Here is a 16,584-nt window from a genome sequence, read left to right on the forward strand (position 1 = left end):
ACAATTTAGCATGGCCAATTCACCTGACCTGCACATCTTTGGAATGTGGGAGGAAACCGGAGCACCCGGAGGAAACCCACGCAGACACGGGGAGAATGTGCAAATTCCACACAGTCTGAGGCGCTGTGAGGCTGCGGTGCACCGCAGCAGATCACCGCAGACCTCAATGTCTGCTCAGTCGAGCATTGTGTTCCATTGAAATGGGTGTTCCAGAAATGGGCTGCAGACTGGAGTCACTAGATATTTGGCCAACAGCCTCTCTTTTACAGTAGTTGATTTTTTGTAATCATTTGTACTAAGTTCAGTTTACAAACAGTACAGACTGGTCATAGTAAGCGAGGACATATGGATCATAGGGTGCTTCGAGTGAGGCATACAGGTTAAACTGCACAGGAGATGCGTGAAGCAAGATCAATATTATTTGAAGTTAGAAAGTCCATTCACCAATTTAAAAATGGCAGGGAAGAAGCTCTTCTTGAACCAATTGGTGCATGTGATCAAGTTTCTGTATCTTTTGCCTGACAGAAGAGGTTGTAGCAGAGCATTACCTGGGTGGGCGTGGTCTTTAGTGTTGGTGGCGTTTCTGTGGCAACGAGAAGTGTAAATGAAGCCCATGGTGTGGGGAGGTTGGGGGTGAGATGGTTGGCTTTCACAATGGTCTGGGTTGTGCACATAACTTTCTGTAGTTTCTTAACGGTCCCGGGCAGAGCAGTTGCTGTACCATTATGCACCTGTGTAGAATGCTTTCTATGGTGCATCTGTTGAAGGTGCTATCATCCTTTTGGCTCCAATGGTGACTTAAATACATCTGTATCAGCAGACTTGCATGACACTTCATTGTGATAGTGTGCTGGAAATCAAGCCCTGCTATTTATTCCTAGAGTTGTCAAAACGTTGGAGAAAAATTATCAAAATATTCAAAGTCCTTGTAGTATTCAAACTTGTCTGATAGATGCGTAATAACAGAGACAACAGACCAGCTTTTTGAACTTAACAAGAGTCACTATTTCTTCTAAATAAATAGATTCTAACCACAAGTGATCAACTATGAGCTTTTGACATGAGTCCAAACCCCCACCAACCACCTCATAAAGTTGTTATGTTATCTGAATGGAGATTGGGACAGGAAACGTGCAAGAGACTTTGGTGTCCTTCCTGTACACATTGCTGAAAGTAGGCATGCAAATACAGCAGGCAACGAAAAAAGCAAATGGTGTGTTGGCTTTCATAGCAAGAGAATTGGAGTACAGGAGCAGAGATGTTTTGCTACAGTTACATGTGTCCTTGGTGAGACGGCACCTAGAATATTGTGGCCTTCTGGTCTCCTTATCTGAGGAAGAATTCTCTGGCTAAGGAGGGAAAGCAACAAACTGCTGACTTATGAAGAGTGAATGGATTAGTTAGAACAAAGAACAATACAGCACAGGAACAGGCTCTTTGAGATTCCATGCATATTGCCTTTCCATACTAAAACTGTCTTCACTTATAGGATCTGTATCCCTTTATTCCCTTCCTATTCATATTTTCACTGGTGTTTAGAAGAATGAGGTTGCATCTCAGGTCCTTAAAATTCTAACAGAACTAGATAGGTTAAATGTAGGAAAGGTGAAGCTGTATGACCAGTGAATCCAGAACCAGTGGTCCCAGTCCAAGGATATGAGGTAGGCCATTCAGGACAGAGATGAGGTGAAGTTTATTCACTGAGTGGTGAGCCTATGGAATTCTATCACAGGAAACTTAGTCAAAATTTTGAAGATTTTCAAAATAAGATGCTGCCTGAACTGCTGTGCTTTTTCAGCACCACTCTAATCTAGACTCTGGTTTCCAGCATCTGCAGTCATTGCCTTTACCTGTTTGGACATTGGCCCAGCAAGTCCACACTGAACCTCAGAAGAGTGACCCACACTGACTCATTCTCCTACCCTATTATCTATATTTACCCCTAACCAATGCACCTAACCTACACATCTCTGAACACTATGGACAATTTAGCATAGCCAATTCACCTAACCTGCACATCTTTGGATTGTTGGAGGAAACTGGAGGAAATCCACGCAGACACAGGGAGAATGTGCAATTCTGCCTGAGGCTGGAATCAAACCCGAGTCCCTGGTGCTGTGAAGCAACAGTGCTAACTGCTGAGCCGCAGTCCTGCTGGTGCTGTCTTTCTATCAAAGACTGACACTCTTACCTTTAAATTCTGGAATTGAGTCCCTTTTTCCACATTTGATTTAGGTTGTTGGAGTGGGACCAAAACTCAGCAGTTGATAAATGCTGCTTGATAGCACTGTCAATGATGTTTTGCATTCAATATAAAAACTTTGAATATTGATCATTGGCTGATGGAACAGAAATGGTTGGATTCAGTTTTTTTAATTCTGTAAGTCATTACTGCATTTGAAATGGAATGTATGCTACATGCATCTTAAGAGAAACTGGTTTTGTGCAGGAACTTTGAATTTAGCAATGAGAATTTCAACATCAACCACAATGCTCCTGTAGCCTTTTGCAATTTTAAATAATTATTATATGTTTTAAATTGTGGAATTGTAGCAAAAGCTAAAGAAATCAATTTGCAGCTTAAAGGTAGGTTTTAAATTACCACTTCAAATAATAATGATAATAATAAGGGTTCTATTCTGCTGCGAATGGACATTCAAATGTGAGGTGAAGGGTGTTGGAGGATTGAGCTCAAAGTTGGCATTACTGGCATCAAATTAGTTGATGCAGTTTTCTTGCTCTGCACACTACCAGAGTGTCACTGAGTAATTAAGATGCTTTCCCTGATATGACGTCCATACAGTTTTGAAATTATTTTTTAAGGTCAACCATGAATAGATCAGCTGTGATTTTATAGAGTGTTAACACTGGCTTGAGGGCCTGAATGGGCCACTCCTGCTTCTGTTTCTCATGTTCAATGATTGCATCTGTTTTGGGCACTGTAGTCTTGCCTGCTATCTTTTCCAAATCTGATTTTTCTTCTCTCTAATTTCAAACAAGACAATGACACAAATATTTTAAGTAATGTAGTTAACTTCAATGTAAAGAGAACTGCTGTTAATTGAAATTTAAGTGATAACTATTATAACTTAGTTTTGTGTAGTGCTTTTTCTAGTTGGAAGTTAATTTCATAATTCTATTCTTATTTGCAGATCACTAATCCAAACTCTCCATTGTCATTTGGAATTTCACTTCAGAACTTGAGTCTTGAGGTAATGTACATTTTTTATCTTTAAATTCATTGATTAGTCAGATCTTTATTGTGATACTTATGCCTATTGAATCAAAAGACTTTGGATTCAGGGTCTACTACAAGACTTAAGCTTTGAATCTTGCCTAAAGCTTCAATCTAGCACTGCAGGAATTCTCACTGTTAGGTAACTTTCAGAGATGGTGATAAATTGAGGTCACCGGATTTGAAACATTTAACTGTTTGCTTTTCTTTCTGTAGATGCTACCAGATGTGCTGAGTTTCTCCAGAACTTTGTTTTTTTTTACAGATTTCCAGTATCCACAGTTCTTTGTTTTTATAATATTAAATTGCAGCCCTGTCTACTGTCTCATTAGGGAAGATTCCATGAACTGGAAAGACTTTAGAGTGTCCTGGCTAAACTTTTATCCCTTTATCAATCCTCATAAAATTAGAAAATTCATTAATGTATTTCATTACTGTCAAGGGACCTTAATGTGAGCAAGTTTGCTGCCATATTTTCTTTCTTTTACAAGTAATTACATTTCAAAAAACACTGAATTGGCTCTGATGTTATTGGGATGCCCTTAGGCTGTGCTATATGAGTCCACTCTGTCATTCTTGACCATTTCTCCCCACCTTAAATCATTGAAGTAGTATTTAATTAATAGTTGACCAAACTGTCCTTGTTCATGAAGTTTATTGGTGTTTTATTTCAACTGTAACTAGTTAGGACTCCTTTATGAGAGCTATTATATTAATGGTACTCTCTGTCTCAAGTTGCCTTTTAACGACTTCACTCTCTCTTACTCAATCTTTTGGCGTGATCAATCCAGCTACTATAAAGTAAGTACAGCTTTATGCAATTAACTAGACCTCTCTCTTTTTAACCCCAACCATTATGAATGATTTCTTTCTTATCTCTTGCTCCTTGTTCTTCTGTTCTTCGTGACTGTTTTCTTCTTTTTCCGAAAACCGAAATTTGAAACTAGGCAATAGCTTCTGACACTTATATAAGAAAAAAGGATGTGGACATCACTGGCTAGACCAGAATTTGCTACTCATCCATAATTCACCCTGAACATAGTGGTGAATGACCTTTTTGAATTCTGCCCTCCACAGTACAATTAAGAATGGAATTACAGAATTTTAGACATTTCATAACGAAGGAACAGTACTCTTGTTTCAAGTCAAAAAGATATGTATCTGTAAAGAAATTGCAGGTGTTTCCCATGCACCTACTGTCCTTGTCCTTCCAGGTCAGTAGTCTCCAACATTTAAACGTGAGAGGACTTCATTGAATTTAAGTGTAACCCAAATTTTAACGCCAAGAAAATATAAATAGTCTATTTTTGATGCCATAAAAACCTACTCACCAAATCTGTGATATTTTCTGTAGTGACTTGATACTTTGAGTTGAGATGAATAGTTGTATACAAACCATCAAATGGCTATCTGAGGTATGTGGAGCTAATGTAAGCAACGTAGGATGTCACAAGTGGGTACGTTTCTGTGTTTGATTCCTCCACATCACTGACCCTCAATCTGACTTTCAGTTCAATATCATTTTGTATAGTAATTATCTATATTGTTATGGATCAGATAGACCCCTCCTCAAAATATATTAAGAAGGTAGGTTAGACCCTAATGTTTTCTTATTTTAAAGTTAAAGGTGAGGTCCTATATTCCGGATGCAATTTGATTCATGTTAAACAAAACACAATTTATTCAAGCACTGTGGTTAAAATGCCAGAAAAAAGGAAATTGGAATAATTTAACTGTATTGGCAAACTTAAAAAAATAATAGGTTATTTTGCTACTAAACAGTAATTGTTCAAGTATAGCAACTTGCCATAAGCACACCCTTGGCAAAAGGTAAATTCAGAGACCGATTGTCTCATATGTAGTCCAGGAGGAAAGAACGTGTGTGTGTGTGTGTGCGCTCCTGAGGGCTTGACCATACTCATTCAGGCTGCTTCTATTGTTCCAACATTATCAAAACAAAACCAAGGCCTCACAAGTGATCTAGCTTCTCATAGACTGCTCATCATCTGTCCTCCAAGTTCTCTAAAAGAAACCAGGACAAACACACCTCTTACAGCCACAGCATAGTCACAATATCATCTCCATTGTTTTGCTCTCAATGGAATTTGGTAATCAATCCACCAATGTCTGTTTGAAGGTAGAAGCTTTTTTTTTGTTTCTTTCTCCCCCCCACCGGTGTTCCCTCCATACTAAATGTTGTAGTGTTTTTTTTCATGGGAAGGACCACAGACCCAGTTTCAAAGGGAATGCATTCACAGCAGTGATCATATTATCTGCCCTTTCTTTGCCATTGCCAGTTAAGCTAATTCAGTTTTGTCTGTAAAGAATTTGAAGTTGAGCAACCATGCATTGTCTGACTGCTCACTACACACTTATTCCTCGATTTAAAGAAAGTAACAATTTCTCTTGACCTAACCACTTCATGTCAGCATCAATGTTTAGTGCACTATTGGTAGCATAGATGTGATGAAGTGAGGGTATAAACAAGCACTGCTGAAGGGTTGATACTCAGTTTACAGTCTTAATATTCTTATAAATGAATCCCACACTCCCACCTTATTGGTGGTTTACACCATACCAATTGACGAAGGAATAAATTATGCAGAACACAACAAAGCCTGCATTTAAACCAAACTTCAGTTGTGATATAAACCAGTTTCTTAATGGATATGTGGTTCTTAAGCACATAGCTTTTGGATTTGTTGTAAGTATTCTCAGCCCTTGCTTTTTCTTAAGCAGCATTAGGGTGAAAAGATCTTTAGTTGTTATGACCTCTTTTAAAAAAAAGAAATTGCTGACAAGAACAATCAACTGGCACTCAGTCTTTAAATCCTGCTGTTGTTGCTGAAAGATGTTATCATCCAGAGATCCCACTCATCTTGCTATTGTGGAAACACCAAATGGCATGCTCTGGATTATTGTTATTATTTATTCTTTGTTCTTAAACTTTGAATAAAGAGTCAGCTGCCACAGTCATTGTTGCTTTAATTACTTTGCATATGTGAATAACTTATTGAGTTTTACCAGAAGGTAGCAAATATGAAATAATGTTTCAGTGCAGGCCTTACCATTTTGCTGCTGGTTTTGAGATAAAAAACTGTCCAGCTTGGAAATTGACTTTCAACTTGTTAGCTCTTGGTCCAAAACGTACTGTTCTAAGGAAAACTGACCTTGAATTTACTGTGCTATGTTGTATTGTTCCAAATTGCCCTTTTAACTTCTCAATATACTTTGACCTGGAAAGCAAATGCTGTTTTACAGTTGTGAGCAAATTCATTTTCCTAATCTGCATGGAAGTTGTATGTTTTCAGTTTCTTTTGAAATAATCCAGGCTCATCTCGCATAATTTACTATTCAGAATTGTATTTCTGTTTTATTTTCTTAAAACAAAAACCAATTTAGTACTAACTGCTAGCCTCCAATGGAGAACATATATTGGGTTAAAGGTGTATGCTACAAATGATAAACAACTGAATGTACAGGCTTTTTTAAAAAACTAGTATTTAAAAATGGTTCACCATCATGGTTGTTTGCAAGTACGAAGACTGAGTCTTAAAATTGACCTTAAAAGCTGCTCTGCCTTGCTTTGCACTTCATTTTTGTGGTTCATGACAGTACTCTGCCACTGATCATGTAGCAGGTAGGCCCCTGGATTTAAACTTCTGGACCATCCAGAATGTCGTTGACTGTTTGAGTGAATGTGAAGGCATGGGATGTCAATTCTGTGTTATTTATTTCCAAAGCCTGGGTGTGTTTCTGTCACCCACGAATTGGATGTGGTCATGGCAGTGTTACCTGTAATTTTTCTTCATCCTGAATGAACCTCTGAGCTCTGTGCCTGACAGAGGTGTCTGGAAGCAGAAACATTAAAGTGGCACAATGATTAATTTGCACACACAGTTTGGAGGAACCATGGGTGGTGTATGAAGGACAGTGCTCCACTGTTAGATTCTTTGCAATTGACTGGTTAATCACAATGTACGGGTTGGAGATCATGGTTCTAGTTTATGAATATAGAATGAATGATCTCTAAGCAGCTGCTTAAACTCAGCAAATAATCAATTGCTTATAGATTGTTGATTACCAACTTAAGGTAACTAATCATGATCCCATGATTTCCCCCCACCCCCTCCAAAAAAAAACACTTAAAGGGTAACTTTCAAGAGAACATATCATAAATTTTTCCACAGGCATGTATGGTGGAAATTAAATTTAAAAAAAGAGTAAAATTATTATTGGATGGTATAATCACCTAATTTTTAAAAAAAAAGACACTGAAGTTTTCAAATCAATAGGTTATAGCAAGTTTACCAAAAAACATCATCAAGTTATAGGGAATCACTTGCTTAAGATACTGCTTTCTTCTGGGGTACTGAAGTAAGCTAGAAAGTACACTGTTAAGGCCAAGTTAAAAATCTCACAACACAGGTTTATTTGGAAGCAGTAGCTTTCTGAGTGCAGCTCCTTCATCAGGTGGTTAACATAGAAAATAGAACTTTACAACGCAGTACAGGTCCTTCGGCCCTTGATGTTGCACTGACCTGCGAAATTAATGTGTTGCCCATCTAACCTACACCATTCCATTATTATCCATATGTATGTTCAATGCCTGTTTAATCTCATGGCATCAGTGAGTCTACTATTGTTGCAGGCAGGCCGTTCCACACCCCTACTACTCTCTGAGTAAAGAAACTACCCTTGATATCTGTCCTAAATCTATCACCCCTCAATTTAAAGCTATGTCCCCTCATGTTAGCCTTCACCATCCAGGGAAAAGGATTCTCACTGTCAACCCTATCTAACCCTCTGTTGATCTTATATGTCTCAATTAAGTCACCTTTCAACCTCCTTCTCTCCACCAAAAACAGCCTCAGTTCCCTCGGCCTTTCCTCGTAAGACCTTCCTTCCATACTAGGCAACATCCTAAATCTCCTCTGAACCTTTTCCAAAGCTTCCACATCCTTCCTATAATGCAATGACCAGAACTGCACAAAATACTCCAGGTGCAGCCTTACCAGTGTCTTGTACATTTGAAACATGACCTCGTGGCTCCAACAGTCAACCCTCCTACTAATTAACACGAACACACCATATGCCTTCTTAACAACCCTCTCAACCTGGGTGGCAACTTTCAGGGCTTTATGTACCTGGACACCGAGATCTCTCTGTTCTACACTGCCAAGAATTTTACCATTAGCCCAGTACTCTGCATTCCTGTTACTTCTTCCGAAGTGAACTACCCCCACTTTTCCGCATTAAACTCTATTTGCCACTTCTCAGCCCAGCTCTGCATCTTATCTATGTTGAAATTGAATTATCTATGAATTTATATTGCTATAAATTCTGTATCTTAAGATCTTATACTCCACAACCACCTGATGAAAGAGCAGAACTCCCAAGGCTAGTGTTTCCAATTAAACCTGTTGGACTATAACCTGGTGTTGTGTGATTTTTAACTTCGTACACCCCAGTCCAACACTGGCACCACCTAGTCATTACTGTTCAGGCACGTTGAATAAATCTGTCTTTCCCAAGTTTCTGATTTGTAGTTTCAGTCTGTCTCAATGTTTTTTGTTTTGTTGCTATCACCTTCCAGCTCAGCACTGCCCTCATAACCTGTCCTACCTGTCCATCTTCCTTCCCACTTATCCGCTCCACCCTCCCCTCCAATCTATCACCAATACCCCCCACCTCCATCCGCCTATTGTACTCTCAGCTACCTTCCCCCCAGCCTCACCTCTCTCCCATTTATCTCTCCACCGCTGAAGCTCCCAGCTTCATTCCTGATGAAGGGTCTTTGCTCGAAACATCGATTTTCCTGCACCTCTGATGCTGCCTGATGTGCTGTGCTTTTCCAGCACCACATGCTTGACTCTAATATGCGAGGGGTCTACTCATAAACCTGATAATAACAGGGAAGAAGCTGTCCTTAAATCTGTTGATATATATTTTCAAACTTCTTTAACTACTGCCTGATGGAAGAGGGTGGAAGAGAATATAACCAGGGTGATACTAGTCTTTGATTGTGTTGGCTGCTTTTCTGAGTCTGGAGGAAGTGTACAGTTAATTAGTGGAAGGTGGGCTGGTTTTCATGATGGGCTGGCCTGTTTCACAATTCTGCAATTCCTCATGGTCTTGCGTAGAGCAGTTGACATACCATGCTGTGAAGCATCCAAATAGGATGCTTTCTATCAGCAAATATTGGTGGCATTGTTGCATCTTTTTGATATGGATGGACCAGGATTGATTATTGGTGATATTCCTCATAGGAACTTGAAGCTCTTGATCACCTCCATCTCAGCCCAATTGATACAGGCTGGGGTGTGTCCTCCATGATCACCTCCATCATTTTGATGGTATTGAGGGAGAGATGGGTGTCTTTGCACCATGCCATTAAGCTGTCTATCTCTTTCCTGTACTCTGTCTACCACTACAGTGGTGTCATCAAATCTGTAAATGGAGTTAGAGTTAAATTTGGCCAAACAGTCATAAGTGTGTAAAGAGTATAATAAGGGGTGGAGCATGTAGCCTTTGAGGTGCACCGATGTTGAGGATTATTGTGGAGGAGGTGTTGCCGCATGTCCTTATTAATTATGTTCTGCAGGTCAGGAATTTGATCCAGTTTCAGAGGGGGTAACAGAGTCCAATATCTTAGAGTTTGGAAATTAGCTCAGCCTTCATGTTTCCAACAAAACTTAAGTTAATAAATAGGAATCGGGCATAGGTATCCTTGTTAGCCAAACGTTCCAGGGATGAGTGTAGGGCCAGGAGATGGAGTATGCTGTGGACCTGTTGTGACAGTAGGAAATCATAATGATAGAGGTCAGATCCACTGGGCATTTTCATTAAGGCACATTGCCTAATTTTTCTTTGTCACGACGAAACATGATCATCATTGACAGGTTCATTTGAGGCATTCAAGATGGTATTGCATGTTTATTTAAATAGAACTAATGTGTCGAGTTATGGTGAAAAGATAGGATTTTAGCACTACATCAAAATGCTCAGAAGAAGTGCAGACAGTCAGCTGAATTGCCATCTTAAGTCATTATTCACTTCAGTCATTAAGATTCATAGATTTCCTGTTCAACTTGTCACTTGTTTATTACTCATCTGTGAAATCTACAACTTTTCACATTATTGTACCTCAAATATATGTTGTGACTTCTGTTCCCTTTGTTTTCTGACTTTAGTCCTTAGAACATCCCGACTTGGTTCAGAATCATCCTTGCTGTCAGAAACATTCAAACCAATTTTCTCTCCCAGGTTGGGAACATAACGTTAGGAAATATCCTGGCCCCGCAAACCTGACTGGGTATAAAGTGCCCTGAAAGATTGGACTTACATTGGTATGTTGCAGGGTTTCCTGAGAGTCGGCCTGGAGAACCCAAATTAAAGCGGCGATTATTGGGCATGAAGATTGGCTATGCAAAGGCTTGTCTTGGCACTTCAAAGTTTGATAAAGTTAGTTGTTAAAACAGGAAACAGCCCTCCTTCACATCTGAGCATGTCCTATCCATGCCAATTTAACACCAGATCATTCACCTTACAATCTCTGAACCAACTTAGCCTTCTACCCATTCATTTCTGTAGTTGCAATGCTAATTTTGCCAGAGAACTGCAGGCTGCGCAGGATGACGCGAGAGCTGTACGACAACGTTAAAATAACATTTATTTGTTGCTATAATAAGGTACTTTTTTGGAACTTAGTTGCTTGTGGGAGATTTGTATGTTTGACTATGTAAAGGAAAATCTGATGATTTGAGAGCTGTAAGGAATAGATCAAAAATTTATTTTCCAGATATGCAGCAGCTAGCTGGTATAATTAATGATATATTTGCTAAAACAAAATGAGGGACTGCCAATTTATAACGGAGATTAGAGTGACAAGTGTAAAAAGGGGAATCAAACAGAATGGGCCAGAAGTATATTTCTTAATGAGCTCTGGATGCCTTTGAAAAGTTGCGTACAAACTGCAGCTTCCAACTGTAACTTGAACAGCTTGTGACATCAAACCAAACTTTAGCACAAAAATAAGTCAGTTTAGTCTCTGAACCTCTATTTCTGAATATATGCAGCTCAGGTGTTCCTCAGGCACCTATTATAATGCTATTTTTCATAATTTAGTCTGTTATTCTTTACGTTATAGACAACAGATGAAAGATGGAATCCATGCTTGCATGATCAGTGTGAACATACCTTCAACAAGGTAAAACAAGTTATAGTTTGTAACATAAATGCAAATAATAGGATTTTGTGATATTTCTAAATTAACTGTTTTTATGTATTTATTATTTTAGCTTGTTCGATTAGACTACCTCTGTGCATATTGGAATGTCAGCACCAAAATGTATTCAAAAAGCCATCAGATTCAGGCTTTGGTGAGTTGACTTTATATGGTAAATATTCTAATTCTGTGCTTCTCGCTCACTGGGTGCATCCCTTATGCATCCCCTCCCTTCCTCCCTCACTCCCTCCTTTCGTGCCTCCTCCCACTTTCCCTCTTTCACACGTCTGCTCCCTCCCCCTTTCACAGCCTACTCTCTCCCTCCCTCCCTCTCTCAAATGATGCAGTGTAGAATACAACTTAGTCTATTGTACCCATGCCAGATTTTTGCCAATCATACTGTAAAATTATCTTTTCAATATTTTTCTAATTCCACTGAATCTGCTTCATTCATATTTTGAAATTGTGAAGTCCAGATCTTCAAAACACCACACATTTTTAGAAAAAGCAAATTGTTTTATGTTACTCTGGAGCTTTTACCAATGTCTTTTTTAAAAAATGTGTGTTTTCTAGTTTTTGACCATTCTGCCACAGGGGACAAATTCCCTGTTTTTACTCATTGAAATAACTTCCAAGGTTTTGCATCCCTCGTAGTATTCTTGTAAATATCCTCCTGCAACCTGTCTGAGGCCTTAACATTTTCTTAAATGTGTTATGGCAAATTTGACAATATGACCTCCAACCTTTTCTGTCTTGAAGTGCAAAGGCAAATAAAACAGATCTTTGAGCGTACATAATTATAAGAATTTTATCCATCAGTTCGTATTGTTGTATTGAAAAGGAACATTTCATATGACCATACAAACTAGATTGAGTTTTTTGAAGAAGTAACAAAGAGGATGGATGAGGGCAGAGCGGTAGATATGATCTTTCTGGACTTCAGTAAGGCGTTTGACAAAGTTCACCATGGGAGACTGGTTAGCAAGGTTAGATCTCACGGAATACAGGGAGAACTCGCCATTTGGATATAGAACTGGCTCAAAGGTAGAAGACGGGGTGGTGGAGGAGGGCTGTTTTTCAGACTGGAGGCCTGTGACCAGTGGAGTGCCACAAGGATCGGTGCTGGATCCTTTACTTTTTGGATGTGAGCAAAAGAGGTATAGTTAGTACGTTTGCAGATGACACCAAAATTGGAGGTGTAGTGGACAGTGAAGAGGGTTACCTCAGATTACAACAGGATCTTGATCAGATGAGCCAATGGGCCGAGAAGTGGCAGATGAACTTTAATTCAGATAAATGCGAGGTGCTGCATTTTGGGAAAGCAAATCTTAGCAGGACTTATACACTTAATGATAAGGTCTTAGTGAGTGTTGCTGAACAAAGAGACCTTGGAGTGCAGGTTCATAGCTCCTTGAAAGTGGAGTCGCAGGTAGACAGGATAGTGAAAAAGGCATTTGGTATGCTTTCTTTTATTGGTCAGAGTATGGAGTACAGGACATTGGTTAGGTCATTGTTGGAATATTGTGTGCAATTCTGGTCTCCTTCCTATCAGAAAAATGTAGTGAAACTTGAAAGGGTTCAGAAAAGATTTACAAGGATGTTGCCAGGGTTGGAGAATTTGAGCTATTGGGAGAGGCTGAACAGGCTGGGGCTGTTTTCCCTGGAGCGTCGGAGGCTGAGGGGGCATCTTATAAAGGTTTACAAAATTATGAGGGGCATGGATAGGATAAATAGACAAAGTCTTTTCCCTGGGGTGGGGGAGTCCAGAACTAGAGGGCATAGGTTTAGGGTGAGAGAGGAAAGATATAAAAGAGACCTAAGGGGCAACTTTTTCACGCAGACGGTGGTACGTGTATGGAATGAGCTGCCAGAGGAAGTGGTGGAAGCTGGTACAATTGCAATATTTAAAAGGCATTTGGATGGATATGTGAATAGGAAGGGTTTGGAGGGATATGGGCCGGGTGCTGGCAGGTGTGACTAGATTGGGTTGGGATATCTGGTTGGCATGGACAGGTTGGACCGAAGGGTCTGTTTCCATGCTGTACATCTCTATGACTCTAATGTTGGATTTATTTAAATGAATGCGGGAATTATCTTTTAATGTTAAACTCATGCAGCTTTTGAACAGTTGACTTGCACCACCTTGTTTAACATTAAGCAGGTATTTCCGAGATCTTCAAGCAGTTGGGATGCTGTATTACTTCCTGGATTTCGGAATGATTTTTGTAGTCTCAAATTACAATGGCAGTTTGTGGCATATTTTTGAAAATCTCCTGCAGCTCAATTATTTACACTAGGGACTAAATTCAGATTAAGCAAATACATTTCACTGAAGATGTATAATTTGTATATTCTGTTGAACAGATGGTCTAACTCCTTTAAATACACAACCTTTTAAATGTATTTTATTCTGATAAGTGTGAACAAATGCTATTGCTAGATGTTACTGTTTAACATTAAAAATTATCTTTTCAGAAAGACTTAAAAAATGGAGTTTCAACAAGCAACTTTATTCCAGAGACTTACCAGTTCAGTAAGTTGCACGTTTTTATCGTGGTATGCTTTTTAACATAACAGAATACCCTTAGGCACTTCGTAGTTATTGCTGTATCTTCCAAAGGAATACCATGTATTACACTAATCAAAAGTTAGCTTATAGATAGAAATAGAAATATGGAAAGTATAAAGATTAAATTTTGGAAAAATGCCAGATTCTTAATGAAAACTAATCAAACTATCTAGCTACATAAGGATAATGAACCAGTTGTTGTGGTCTACCCTGGAACCAGAAATATATATTCCTGCGAAGAATCTTGTGCACTAAAATAAAAAAACAGAACTTCTCTGGTAGTAAAAACAAGAAGCGCTGGCGAAACTCAGCAGGCCTGGCAGCATCTGTGAAGAGAGAAACAAGATTAATGTTTCAAGTTCAACATGCTCGAATGTTATTCCCGGTCTGCTAAGTTTCTCCAACATTTTTGTTTTTATTTCAGATTCCCAGCATCTGCAGTATTGTTTGCTTGTTCTCTCATTGTGATTTTGTGGGTTATTATCTGAGCAATGAAATATTTGGGACAACATCAAATGGATTGGAGAAGTAATTGTTTGAAAGTCGATTTCCACTTCATGGGACACTACATCATGCGGGAAAGAAAAGAGCTGTACTAATAGAATGGGCTAGAACCAAGGTTATTAAATTCCTTTGCTTAAAAACAAGCTGCATTTAGTTTCTTTTCCCTGCCATCTTCAGTGGTGCCCACCTTAGTTGTTTCTGCAAGAAATTCTTCCCTTCAGCTATCAGGTTGCGATTTATATGGTTGTGTAACCAGTTAGGTAATTCTGTTTGTTTAAACGTTCACAGCCAATATATTCTTTCTGAAGTTCAGCTTTTGTAGCTGAATGTAGCATTTCCTTTGGAGTCTGATCAAGACTTTGCAACTGAGACCTAACTTCCTTCACCTTATAATTCAGTCCTTTAGAAATCATGATTCCATTGATCTTTTGAGTACTTTCAGTAGCTCTACATAGGTATGAATGATGTTTGTACAAGGATGCAGAATTTCCTTTCTTATTCCACAGCTCACAATATATTTATGATAAAGAAAAATTCCAGTTGAATCCAAAGTGAATGGCCTTTCTGTTGCCTGCATTGAATTGTCTGTCATAGATACTTTGTTTGAATACCAATGCTGTGCTGCTTTGTAACTTCCCTGCTCCTATTTCTGCAACTCTGAACCTCCTAGCTTAGACCCCGTGTGTAAACTTGGATTGGCAACTTTCATCATACATCCAACTCATTAAGATTTCGGCAGAATATTGTAGTTGTACAAATATGACATAGAAATATTCAGCAGATTGGATAACATCCATGGGAAGATAAAGAATCAGTGATACATATGTAAGAGTTTCAAGCATCAGTTTGTTCTCTGTTCTGTCCATAAAAGAAATTATGTACTTTAAGAGGCCTGGAATGCAGGTAGAGGCCATTCAGCCCATCGGAACTGCACCAACCCTCTGAAGAGCATTCCAACCATCTGAAGAGCATTCCAACCAGATCCCTCACATCCTTATTTTACCATGGCTAATCTACCTAGCCTGCACATCACGGCAATTTAACATGGCCAGTGCACCTAACCTGCGCACCTTTTGGACTGTGCGACAAAACCAGAGGACCTGGCAGAAATCCATGTAGATGCTGGGAAAAAGCGCAAACTCCACACATAATCACCCAAGACTGGAAATGAACCTGGGTCCCTGGAGCTGTGAAGCTAACCTATTGTACCATTGTACTTGCTTCACAAAAAGCTTTTTATAAAGTTGAAGTTTTTTTTAAGCAGGAGGATAACAAGTTATGCTGTCTAATTTCTCATTTCTCATTGGTTTAATGCTGGTTGAGAGTGAGTTGATCTAGTCAGGGTACTGTTAGCACCCTGCATTAATTTTTGGGCAGTGCATCTTGGGGGGAAAAATAAGCATTTGATTTGAACGTACAGTGCAGATTTGTCAGAATGGTACTAAAACTCTATAGGTTAAGCAATGAGGACTGGTTGCATAGTTATTTTGTTCTTAAATCGATGGCGGTGTTTCAGGGTTCCATAAAATAATTGGGTTTGGCTAGAAGTGATCATGCTCTAATTAGGAGGCAAAACCAGTATGGTTGCCACATTTGCAGTACAGAGTGGGTTGGCGTCTCACCTAGGAGGAGTTTGCAAACAGACAAGTGTCGAGAGTGGTACTCAGTTCATCAGGCAGACCTGCAGTTACCAAGAAGTGTTGGGTGTCAGCTGAGTTCAGCGTTGTTTGAGAGGGGAATTTTTAAACTATTTGAGCATACATATTGTGTTTCGAGAAGCAGGAGCACCCATCTCACTGTTAGTTGTGTGCACATACATGTTTTCCTTGATTTTATGTATGAGTGCAAGTAGTTTACTGTGACATTTGTGCAAATATTGACTATTTTTACTTTCTAGCTACATGTCATTAAGAGATCAGAAATTGTGTGCAATCTAATGATACAAAGGAGTATTAGAAGTCCTAGGCGGCTGTATTCCTTTCAAGGGATGTTGCCCCATGATGGTTTCCCTGAGCTGTTGAACTTCTTTCAAAGAATGAGGAAAACTCT

At 39.2% G+C, this 16,584-nt stretch overlaps 1 protein-coding gene across 4 annotated transcripts in view; it reads left to right on the forward strand.

Annotated features, from left to right (window-relative positions):
• vps13a (vacuolar protein sorting 13 homolog A) overlaps positions 1 to 16,584 on the forward strand; it is a 421,720-nt gene that overhangs the window by 73,676 nt on the left and 331,460 nt on the right. For all 4 annotated transcript variants that reach the window (XM_043712521.1, XM_043712528.1, XM_043712537.1 and 1 more), the window contains exons 7-10: positions 3,153 to 3,212; positions 11,385 to 11,444; positions 11,536 to 11,616; positions 13,938 to 13,995. In XM_043712521.1, the coding sequence (XP_043568456.1) occupies positions 3,153 to 3,212; positions 11,385 to 11,444; positions 11,536 to 11,616; positions 13,938 to 13,995 (259 nt within the window). The remainder of the gene's footprint in view (positions 1 to 3,152; positions 3,213 to 11,384; positions 11,445 to 11,535; positions 11,617 to 13,937; positions 13,996 to 16,584) is intronic.

The sequence above is a fragment of the Chiloscyllium plagiosum genome, chromosome 2 (assembly GCF_004010195.1).
Source record: "Chiloscyllium plagiosum isolate BGI_BamShark_2017 chromosome 2, ASM401019v2, whole genome shotgun sequence".
Classification (NCBI taxonomy): domain Eukaryota; kingdom Metazoa; phylum Chordata; class Chondrichthyes; order Orectolobiformes; family Hemiscylliidae; genus Chiloscyllium; species Chiloscyllium plagiosum.